Source organism: Mytilus trossulus, chromosome 12, assembly GCF_036588685.1.
Source record: "Mytilus trossulus isolate FHL-02 chromosome 12, PNRI_Mtr1.1.1.hap1, whole genome shotgun sequence".
Taxonomy (NCBI): Eukaryota; Metazoa; Mollusca; class Bivalvia; order Mytilida; family Mytilidae; genus Mytilus; species Mytilus trossulus.
Window position 1 is genome coordinate 37812621 of NC_086384.1, and position 12752 is coordinate 37825372.

At 33.5% G+C, this 12752-nt stretch overlaps 1 protein-coding gene across 3 annotated transcripts in view; it reads left to right on the plus strand.

Moving 5' to 3' along the window:
- The first annotated feature begins 1292 nt into the window (after positions 1–1292).
- The window catches only part of LOC134692018 (solute carrier family 12 member 9-like), a 50922-nt gene continuing 39462 nt past the window's right edge, over positions 1293–12752 (plus strand). Inside the window, exon 1 of one of the 3 annotated variants that reach the window (XM_063552359.1) lies at positions 1293–1328. In XM_063552359.1, coding sequence (XP_063408429.1) covers positions 1308–1328 — 21 coding nt within the window. In that variant the 5' untranslated portion in view covers positions 1293–1307. Of the gene's footprint in view, positions 1329–11386; positions 11549–12752 lie in introns of those variants that run through there. The other 2 variants (XM_063552360.1, XM_063552361.1) reach the window with 2 other exon arrangements.

Consider the following 12752-nt stretch of genomic DNA (forward strand, 5'->3'; position numbering starts at 1 on the left):
CATATTCGGAAATAGGACAATGGTGGTATTTTATAACTATTTTCACAAAAAACGTTTAGACATAAGAAATGATTCAACCAAAACCATTACAGAAACATTTAAAATAAATACTTGAATGTTGGATGTACAAAATACTGAGACACGTCGTATAACAATGTTAATTCACACTCGGTATAACAGTTAGATTCGGGAATATGTCACTTTATGTACTAAGCAAACTGACGACATAGATGGTTAAACACAATCTGAGACGTGGTGAAAATGTCAAAAGTTAGTTTTGACACAGACACATAGCAATATCAACCAATTCGTGATGGTATCTATAAAAGTAACGGAATATCATCATTTTTAATATTTCCTCCTCCTAACATGATGGAGAAGTTTCTGCGTAAGGAACACATTTTTGTATACGAATTCAGTAAAGTGTGAACAAGCACGAGTATAACGTATCAACTGAAATATTTTAAACACCATACGACGGAGTAAAGGGTATGTTACTGTTGAGAAATGAGAAATTTATCTCTGATGATTTTTTTTTATAATTGGATAGTTTAGATCGTCACTCCCGTTTGTCATAGATTATTGTGTGAAGTCGTCCATTTGTGTCAATATTGAGGAAAAAATCCAGGTATGAAGCAGTCCTTCTATTATCAGTAGTATCCTTAATTTCAAGTTCACTGGGATATTTGAGATGCAAGTAATGACTGAAATGGCTTATTCAGTGATAGGCCATTTTATTTTATTTTTGTCTTTTATGAGGTTCTGAATGTATTCTGCTTCATACGAGTACAAAAACAAAAACAACTGATTTTAAAACCCAGTAATTCTATTTAGTCTCATATTGGTTCTTAATCTAAATAGTTTTAATAATTTAATAATTTTAAATTAAATAAATCATATTCAAAGTTTTTATTTGTTTTCGATTGGATATTCAACGGGGGTGATTAATTCTGTGTTGATAATATTTAATAGAAACAAACGAAAGAAATTACAAACTTTTATAATCTAGATATAGAAAATGAAAATCTGAGTAACTTAAGCAACAGTATATCAATACCAACATTTTCTGTTTTTGAATATAGATAATTTTCCCGGTTTATACACAATACAGTCTTTACACCCAATGTGACGTCGACTATTTAAACTTAATAAATAAGGAAGATAATAAAAAAATAATAAAAATCTTCCTTTTATTCTTACAATAAATGAAACTAGAACTTTGTAGTGAATATATTAGATAATATTTCAGCCCATACTTCAAATAATTCAAAAACTTTGGTTGGTAATTTTATTTGGATAACACGTCAATGCATCAATTTTCTACCTCGGTAAGTTGAACATTTTCTGATCCTGATTTAAAAATATATTCAATGTCAAATACGATAGACCTTGTTAAAGCTTTTTAATGTCTCCGCTTTTCTGATTTCTGAATACCATCTACAACTGTACAAAAAGCCTGCTGTTCAGGGTATCGTTTGTTGATGTGGTTCACAAGATGTTTTGTTTTTTGTTTTTTTTATGTATATTAGACAGTTGATTTTCCTGTTTGAATGGTTTAACACTAGTCATTTTATGGCCCTTTATAGCTGCTGTACGCTGTGAATAAGACGCCGTGTTGAAGGTCGTTTTTTTATCTTTAATTGTTTACTTATTATACATATCAGACTTGTGTGGAGAGTTGTCTCGTTTACACTCATACCACATCTCCTTTTTTTATATTAACCGTCTAGCCTTGATCTCTGTGTGTTTAGTAATGCACGCTACGTGAGACTGGCTGTTTTGCGTGACCTAAAATTCGATCTAGAATTCTTATTTTGAGAAATAATAAGTGTCCATGTACATCTTTTCAACATTAAGATCTTTAGTGTGTTTCCCTGTATTTGTGTTTTAACCCAATCACGTTCTTTTTTCTTGGACATATAATGTATCCTGTTTATCTATCCTGAAAATAAATCATGGTTTTAATTTTCCTCATATATAAGTACATGGATGAAAAGGATTTTTTATAATTAACTGTTACATGCATGTTTCTATTTCCTCCTAAATAAATCACGGGTTTTCATTTTCCTCATGAATGTTGCCATATCCTAGATGACTGAAATATAACCACAATAAGATTGTAGGATGCAATTATTTATCAACAGGTTAAGTGCCTCGTGTACATTAAGAAAAGATCATTAAGAAAAGATATAAGCAGTATCCTTTAACTTTACTCTCCGCTATGAAGATGATGTTCACTAACTAAATGAATCCAAAATTTGGTGACTATGTTGAACGCATGTATCCCATCGAACTAGTCTAGATATAAAGTAGATACACCAGATACTGTTAGTCTGCCTCATATCTTGACTTTCATCTAGAACTTGACAATGAAGGTCGGTTGAAAACAAAACTTTCAGGCAAAAGAGATAATTTCAACCTTACCAATTATGAACTTTCCATTTCTATGTAGCAACATTCAAGCATCGCCTACATACGGAGTATATATCTATAATCTGGTGATATTCTTGGGCTTGTGTTTCATATCACTATTTCTTTGATAGAGGGTTGCTGCTCACAAGGAAGCTATTAAACCAAGAGTTTTCGAAGGGTGAAGCTGAAATCATATTTTCGTAAATTTTACGTATCTATTGCAAGTTGGTTGACCGTTATGGAATATCCATTTTACAGATGACATTGAATATGTTCCTTAATATATCGTAACTACAATCCCGTTCCCTTTTCACGAAAGTGACTTTAGGAATTATATACTATTTACCGCAGGTTTGTTATAGCATGAGCAATATGACGGGTTACACATGTGGAGCAGGATCTGCTTACCCTTCCGAAGCAGTTGAGATCATCCACTATTTTGGTGTGGTTGGTGTTGCTTGGTCTTTAGTTTTCTATCTTGTGTCTTGTGTACTATTACTGGTCTATCTTTTTCTTTTTTAGCCATGGCATTGTCAGTTTATTTCGATCAATGATTTTAAATGTTCCTTTAGTATCTTTCGTCCCTCTATTAAACTTGCTTTCAGTGACATTGAGTATTCTTTGAATGCATAATATTCCGTGCATCCATTTTTCCAATCTTATATTGAAACGTAATCTCTGCAATTGCCCACGCAGTCACCAAGCATTAAAATGAGCGACTGTGGAGATTTAATTGTACATCATATATTTCTCTGGTCCAATGTTATATTCTGAGTGTACTGACATGTAGAAATATTTAAATTAATTAAGTCCGACATGTATATAACAAAATACTGTTATTCCACTGCAAGTTGATTTTGATAGCAAAATCAACATTTGATTGGTTAAAACTTTCACACGTGACGTCGAACAAAACTTCATATTCCCTTCTGAGTATCATATTCCCCTCTAAACTTTGGGATTGCCTTATGCGACGTTACCTGCGGTTACTGTTTAAATAAAATATTCTGATAGAGTTTGTTTAAAAAATTATTTCAATTCTAAAAACAATAAGAAAAGAATAATTAAATAATTAACTTTCAATCGGTACAATATCATTGTCTATGTGGTGTATATAGTTATAAAACAAAACGAATAAGAAAACAAGTAAAAAAAGGCATAGGCAGTGGAATAAAACATTCATTTCCCTTGGCTTCGTGAGATATGAAGATTTGTTCACCCTCGAAAAGTTATATTTCACGAGGGTATCGCCCGAGGGAAATATGACTTTTCGAGGGTGAACAAATCTTCATATATCCCTCAGGCACGGTAAATAAATGTATAACGTTACATGTTTGTTTGAGAAGAATCTGTTATTTTAATTGGGCGTGACTTAATACTGAAATTAACCTTCATATTCCAATGAAGTGTAACATTCCTAATAACACGTGCCATCACAATAAAGAAATAAATGATATTTCTAAATCGATATTTTACATGACCGTAGCATAAAAATGTAATTAAAAGAATTTAATGGTTCTTTTAGCAATTTAATAGGGTCGTAAACGTGTTGTTCATGCGCACATTTCTAGAATTGTTGCTTCTGCGCTTCATACATTATGTGCTTCGGTCAAGTAAGTTAGTAAAACTTTATTTTGATTCGGCATATTGACAAACATATTACAAATGAACAACATAACACTTTTATGCCCCAATAAAATTGCAAAAATAAGCACTCATTCTTAAATGAGTATTAAACTGGTTTAATCTTAAAACATTGAACCATAAGAAAAGCGGTTATGGTTCCAACATCACTGAAATGAAAATGGGAGTTGAAGGTGCACTACATCATATACATATCATATGAAAAGCAGATAGCAGTTATTCCTGTCTTTGAAAATGTGTGATGTTTTATCATTATTTTTTTTGTACTTTACTTTACTATAGATTGTATTGTTTCGCTGCCACATTGAACAAACTATAGTTTTACAGGGTATCACCAGCCTAGTAGTCAGCACTTCGGTGTTGACATGAATATCAATTATATGGTCATTTTCATAAATTTTCTGTATACAAAACTTTGAATTTTTCGAAAAACTAAGGATTTTCTTACCCCAGGAGTAGATTACCTTAGCCGTATTTGGCACAACTTTTTGGAATTTTGGGTCCTCAATGCTCTTCAACTTTGTATTTGTTTGGCTTTTTAACTATTTTGATCTGAGCGTCACTGATGAGTCTTATGTAGACGAAACGCGCGTCTGGCGTATAAAATTATAATCCTGGTACTTTTGATAACTATTTACACCACTGGGTCGATGTCACTGCTGGTGGACGTTTCGTCCCCGAGGGTATCACAAGCCCAGTAGTCAGCACTTCGGTGTTGACATGAATATCAATTATATGGTCATTTTTATAAATTTTCTGTATACAAAACTTTTAATTTTTCGAATAACTAAGGATTTTCTTACCCCAGGAGTAGATTACCTTAGCCGTATTTGGCACAACTTTTTGGAATTTTGGGTCCTCAATGCTCTTCAACTTTGTATTTGTTTGGCTTTTTAACTATTTTGATCTGAGCGTCACTGATGAGTCTTATGTAGACGAAACGCGCGTCTGGCGTATAAAATTATAATCCTGGTACTTTTGATAACTATTTACACCACTGGGTCGATGCCACTGCTGGTGGACGTTTCGTCCCCGAGGGTATCACCAGCCCAGTAGTCAGCACTTCGGTGTTGACATGAATATCAATTATATGGTCATTTTTATAAATTTTCTGTATACAAAACTTTGAATTTTTCGAAAAACTAAGGATTTTCTTACCCCAGGAGTAGATTACCTTAGCCGTATTTGGCACAACTTTTTGGAATTTTGGGTCCTCAATGCTCTTCAACTTCGTATTTGTTTGGCTTTTTAACTATTTTGATCTGAGCGTCACTGATGAGTCTTATGTAGACGAAACGCGCGTCTGGCGTATAAAATTATAATCCTGGTACTTTTGATAACTATTTACACCACTGGGTCGATGCCACTGCTGGTGGACGTTTTGTCCCCGAGGGAATCACCAGCCCAGTAGTCAGCACTTCGGTGTTGACATGAATATCAATTATATGGACATTTTTATAAATTTTCTGTATACAAATTTTGAATTTTTCGAAAAAACTAAGGATTTTCTTACCCCAGGAGTAGATAACCTTAGCCGTATTTGGCACAACTCTTTGGAATTTTGGGTCCTCAATGCTCTTCAACTTTGTATTTGTTTGGCTTTTTAACTATTTTGATCTGAGCGTCACTGATGAGTCTTATGTAGACGAAACGCGCGTCTGGCGTATAAAATTATAATCCTGGTACTTTTGATAACTATTTACACCACTGGGTCGATGCCACTGCTGGTGGACGTTTCGTCCCCGAGGGTATCACCAGCCCAGTAGTCAGCACTTCGGTGTTGACATGAATATCAATTATATGGTCATTTTTATAAATTTTCTGTATACAAAACTTTGAATTTTTCGAAAAACTAAGGATTTTCTTACCCCAGGAGTAGATTACCTTAGCCGTATTTGGCACAACTCTTTGGAATTTTGGGTCCTCAATGCTCTTCAACTTTGTATTTGTTTGGTTTTTTAACTATTTTGATCTGAGCGTCACTGATGAGTCTTATGTAGACGAAACGCGCGTCTGGCGTATAAAATTATAATCCTGGTACTTTTGATAACTATTTACACCACTGGGTCGATGCCACTGCTGGTGGACGTTTCGTCCCCGAGGGTATCACCAGCCCAGTAGTCAGCACTTCGGTGTTGACATGAATATCAATTATATGGTCATTTTTTATAAATTTTCTGTATACAAAACTTTGAATTTTTCGAAAAACTAAGGATTTTCTTACCCCAGGAGTAGATTACCTTAGCCGTATTTGGCACAACTCTTTGGAATTTTGGGTCCTCAATGCTCTTCAACTTTGTATTTGTTTGGCTTTTTAACTATTTTGATCTGAGCGTCACTGATGAGTCTTATGTAGACGAAACGCGCGTCTGGCGTATAAAATTATAATCCTGGTACTTTTGATAACTATTTACACCACTAGGTCGATGCCACTGCTGGTGGACGTTTCGTCCCCGAGGGTATCGCCAGCCCAGTAGTCAGCACTTCGGTGTTGACATGAATATCAATTATATGGTCATTTTTATAAATTTTCTGTATACAAAACTTTGAATTTTTCGAAAAACTAAGGATTTTCTTACCCCAGGAGTAGATTACCTTAGCCGTATTTGGCACAACTTTTTGGAATTTTGGGTCCTCAATGCTCTTCAACTTTGTATTTGTTTGGCTTTTTAACTATTTTGATCTGAGCGTCACTGATGAGTCTTATGTAGACGAAACGCGCGTCTGGCGTATAAAATTATAATCCTGGTACTTTTGATAACTATTTACACCACTGGGTCGATGCCACTGCTGGTGGACGTTTCGTCCCTGAGGGTATCACCAGCCCAGTAGTCAGCACTTCGGTGTTGACATGAATATCAATTATATGGTCATTTTTATAAATTTTCTGTATACAAAACTTTGAATTTTTCGAAAAACTAAGGATTTTCTTACCCCAGGAGTAGATTACCTTAGCCGTATTTGGCACAACTTTTTGGAATTTTGGGTCCTCAATGCTCTTCAACTTTGTATTTGTTTGGCTTTTTAACTATTTTGATCTGAGCGTCACTGATGAGTCTTATGTAGACGAAACGCGCGTCTGGCGTATAAAATTATAATCCTGGTACTTTTGATAACTATTTACACCACTGGGTCGATGCCACTGCTGGTGGACGTTTCGTCCCCGAGGGTATCACCAGCCCAGTAGTCAGCACTTCGGTGTTGACATGAATATCAATTATATGGTCATTTTTATAAATTTTCTGTATACAAAACTTTGAATTTTTCGAAAAACTAAGGATTTTCTTACCCCAGGAGTAGATTACCTTAGCCGTATTTGGCACAACTTTTTGGAATTTTGGGTCCTCAATGCTCTTCAACTTTGTATTTGTTTGGCTTTTTAACTATTTTGATCTGAGCGTCACTGATGAGTCTTATGTAGACGAAACGCGCGTCTGGCGTATAAAATTATAATCCTGGTACTTTTGATAACTATTTACAGCCAGAGACATATAATTGAAATAAATAATCATAGTAGACAGTATATATACATGGTGTATTTCTGTCTCAGTTTTATTAAATCGTTTTACAGCCTAATTGTTGCCATGATTTTACTTCGTGTCGCTGGTAACTGGTGACAGTCTCAATGAATGATTGAAAAGTTTGATCAATCAACTAAAGCTAAGATTACAAACAAATGTTATTAGGGAAAATATGTTGTGAATTACATTATCAATTTAAAAATAATTCTGAAATGTTGAGTATATTACAGAAATTTTTCGCTGAACCTGTTTCTTTATATGCACAAATTATAATAGAGCATGTATGTGAAATTTCAACTTATAATATGTAAATCAGGTAATTTCATATTAAATTAACACAAGGGTCACTAAAGGAAAACACAACATTGAATGATTAGTGAATATAATTGTATTGAAGTACGCAATTGGCCGAGTTCACTTGAATTGAGTTACTCGGTTTTCAACAATACGATTATACCTGAACCACTCGAGATAACCACTCGTACTCTGATTCCAATCCCCACCGAGCCAGGATTAAACTCGAAAAACTCTTGAATGACGTCAAACCAATGAAAGTATTTTATTTTTTAGGCTTGCATTGGTCAGGGCCTTATCCTAGAGTTACTTAGAGTTGTTCCGTATATCAACTCGAGTGCGTTCAACTCTGACGTCGATTGTAGAGTTTCAAGTGAACTCGGTCATTGATTCAACAATGAAAACATAAATCGTGAGTACAGATTGATTAACTATTTTTAAAAATTTAATGAAACACATAACATTGTCTGTCATTAGCGTTCCTTGACCGTTATGGAATGTATCTGTTATATAAATAGTCTATATGGGAATATATCTGTTATATAATAGATAGCCTCTGATATAATAAGGATTAATGGATTTGAAATTTAATATTATTCATATACATTTTTTTTTCTTGCATAAATGACAGTGCATCAAACGCCTCTAAAGGCTGGTTGGTATAAATATACATGTTATGACTGCTTAATATGTCTAAAATTGTAATATGTTTTATTGCATATCGGTTGAGAATAATCTCCTCTTATTGGATAAAATGGGTCCACATGAAATATTCATTATTCATCTGTAATTAATTCCATCGGTCATTAACAAAGCAAAAGACCAGAAAACCGGTCGTTAATAGATTTTTACTTGATAATTACCGGTGGGGCTAGGTTTCCGTCTGTTAATGACCGTTGGAGCGTGGTTAATTTGTTAATGACCGGTGGGGCGTGGTTACTCTGTTTAGAGAGATGTCCCTTTAATAAAACATTTTCCTGCTTTCAATAGTATATTTAAGTTGTTGAATAGTTTATCATATGTTTTGATAACTGATTATAAAATTATAGAGATCTTGATTTAGTATATATGTCGTGTACAAGTTGCGATTTTGTACAGGTTATAACATGTACAAAAATATTGTACATGTTATAACTTGTATGATGCAAAAATACAAGTTATAACATGTACAAAAGTACCCCATACATGTTATAACCTGTACAAAATATTGCTTAAAAATGGTTTTAACTTGTACAAATTTAAAATCAATCTTAAAGAAGTAAAATATACATTTAAATTCACCAATGCATAAAAAACAACAATAAATAGGCCAGAAAGTGTCTTTTTCTGTAAAGGACAATGATCACAAAGTTTCAGAAAAGTATGTTTCATGAATAATGTTGGCAAAATGTGTGTTCATGTAATTGTATGTTTTGTGCAGTACATCATGGTTTAAATAAGTGTGAAACTATTTACTAAAAGCTTGACATGCATTCCTCAAATGACAACTACACTAGATACCAGTTTCTAAATTCTTCCAAAAAATATCAAAGTGGACACTCACAATTATAATTCATCAAATAAAGATATGTCCATAGATAGTCATAAGAGTATCATATGACATGTCCCAAGATATATATCTTAGAACAGGTCTTAGGAATGCTTTGTAATACCGACCCCTGGACATTAACTGTATCAAAAAAGGACAATACAGATAAGATAAGATAAGATTTATTTTATTAAAGTGTCACCATCCATTACAATATCAATATATATATATATACACATAAAGTCATAAGAACCCAACATTTATGTAAAAGAATGCCAGCCGAAAACGACTTATGAGACACTATCATTAAAACAAACATCTAAGACATACATAAAAGGACGGCTTTGATACATTTAAAATGTATTTCGTAAATTAAAAAAATAAATAAAAAATAACAAAACATATATAATTTCTAGATGACATGTTTTCGTCGATAAAACATATGATAAAGGGAACTAGCTAAAAGAGGAACCATATTCTCATTAAACACTAACATGAAGGAATAATAAAAAAGTTATGACATAATTGAAACATATCCTTAATTTTCGATTTTGTACAAGTTAAAACCATTTTTATGCAATATTTTGTACAGGTTATAACATGTATGAGGTACTTTTGTACATGTTATAACTTGTATTTTCGCATCATACAAGTTATAACATGTACAATATTTTTGTACATGTTATAACCTGTACAAAATCGCAACTTGTACACGACATATATACACTGAAAAATTGCACTAAAATGAATGGCAGTATTACTACGACTTTGCCATAGAAATTGTACAACTACTCGAGTTTGCTTTTGACATTTTGAATTAATAAGAATTTTGAAAAACATGGTTCCTCAGTGAAATAAACATAACAGTTATTAAAGAACTGGTCATTATCGTGATATTTGGACTGCCCGTAGGACAGTGGTATAGACTGTGACAGCGATAATGACCTCGCAATAGGCTCAGTCATTATCACAATCTTACATTAGTTAATACGACTGTCCTGTGGGCAGTTCATATATGGGTCGTTTTCCAAAAATGTCGAATTTTCAGTTCACCTATGCTAACTTTTTTTTTTTATTTCTAATGGAAATTTCAGTTGTAATGGTTTAAATGAAAGCTTGTCGGATTTGTGATTCAGAACATTAATAATAAACACACCTTAATCTATAGGAAACTAAAGAATAAACAACACGAACAACTTTTGAAAACCAATTTTTAGAGGCATTTTTCAGTACAACCTGGAAAATTGGCAAATAATCTATTATATTACAGAATGAATATATATAGAAGTTAATTCTCTTGAAAACCATCTAATTGTCTACGTAAAACAAGCTTAACAGTTTATCTAAACCTTTTATTTAAAATAACCCAAAATTTCTTTTGAAAATGGAAACAGGATAGACAAAATAATGTACCACCGATCAAAACATGTTTCAACATATTCTTGTGTGACATAATTAAGATTGCATCTTTTAATATGTTGTTCTTAAAGCACTGTTTGTTTTGATTTGCCTATGTAGAGGGTTATTTGAATAAGTAACTTTTAATATTTTTTTTCAATTTCCTATGCTCATTGAATTTTCCTTGGAGTTTAGTATTTTTGTGATTTTACTTTTTAATGAGTGCATCGTTCGGTTTACAAATCCATAACCTGTAATGAAATATAAAAAAAATGTGTTTCGACTATCTGTTTTTTTTTTTTTTTAAAGTATAAACATCTATAGACATATAAGCATATATAATATACTCTGGTATACACGAGGGTATATATGCACAGAATCCGAGTGATCACTTTTTTCTACTACTGAGTACTGTACAAAAGAGTGAACGTCAGCCATCTTCATTGAACATCACATATAATTTAATACTAGACCATCCAGAACTTCTAACGTCAAACAAATAAAACTTTTATCAGCGACTGCAAAATACCGAAATTAGTTGACCGTGTTTGGTTTCCTTTTTTAACACTTTAACTTTTAAAGATTTTTATTTACTTCCGGTTTGAAAAAAAATATCACGGGACTATCACCAATCTGGTGGTAACCGGTAAATACTCTTTATATCTCATGCCATTGTCTTTGTCATTAATTCGACATATTGATATAATCAAGACAAGTTTATAGTCACATACAGACAACTCATGAAAGCGAGGTAAGCACTTCATTTGTGCGAATTTGTGGAAATTTACCATATGAATTTGTTTTATTGTACAGTTGTAAACACACTATTTGCCAACTGTCACTATTTGTGGTAGATTTCCCTCATGGAGAGCAATTTTGTCCACAATTTTATTCAAAACAATGATTTTTACAATGGCTATAGCACAGGCACCCCCTTGAAGGTTTTGTAGGACTATGAGAGCCATCTTGCACGTAACCCCCCACAGACATTTTTTGAAAAGTTGGCAGGTATGAGCTCTTTTTATCCTAGCTCTTACAATGTACATGTACATATGTAGGTCCCTATGTCTATGATTTAGTCTATGGGGGGTCTCATTGGGGGGTTCTGATTCGGGATCCTGCTTACTGTTTTGACAGATTCCCGTATCCCACTTACACTACAAATGTATGTACTTGAGCAATTCTCATTTTTTGGTAATTTCCTGTGTCCCGCTGGACTCCATTTCCTGTTTTCCTTCACAATAATTCAACTTTCATATGTCACGCTTACAAAAAATTGGCAATCCCACATCACGCTTAGACCCCAATGAGACCCACTCTATGGACTGCAAATTGTCAAAAAATATCTGCACATGACCCCCTGATATTTACAGTTCTGTTGCTATTCTTGAATTTTGTCCCACAGGCACTTGGAAAATCAATGTGTTAAACCTCTTTCTTTCAAAGAAAATATATTGTTGTAGACCTGGAGATATAACGGTTACATTGTAACTAGTTGAATTAGGGAAGATCTTCTTTGGCTCAATTGGTACATGTACAAATGTACATTGTAATAGCGCTGCATTTAAGTCCACAGATTGAGGATTCAAATCCCACTGGTAAAAATTTTGTTTATATAGATTAGACCGTTGGTTTTCCCGTTTGAATGGTTTTACACTAGTTATTTTGGGGCCCTTTATAGCTTGTTGTTCGGTGTGAGCCAAGGCTCCGTGTTGAAGGCCGTACTTTAACCTATAATGGTTTAATTTTTGAATTGTTGTTTGGATGGAGAGTTGTCTCATTGGCACTCACACCACATCTTCCTATATCTATGTACCATCCATAGATTTTCACAACAATATTTACATGAATTTATGAAGAAAGACATGAGGAGGGGGCTTACTTTAGAGTAAAACAAGTGCCTGAGTCCTATGCAATTGACTATATGTTCGCCAAGAAATACATGTAGCCGTCTT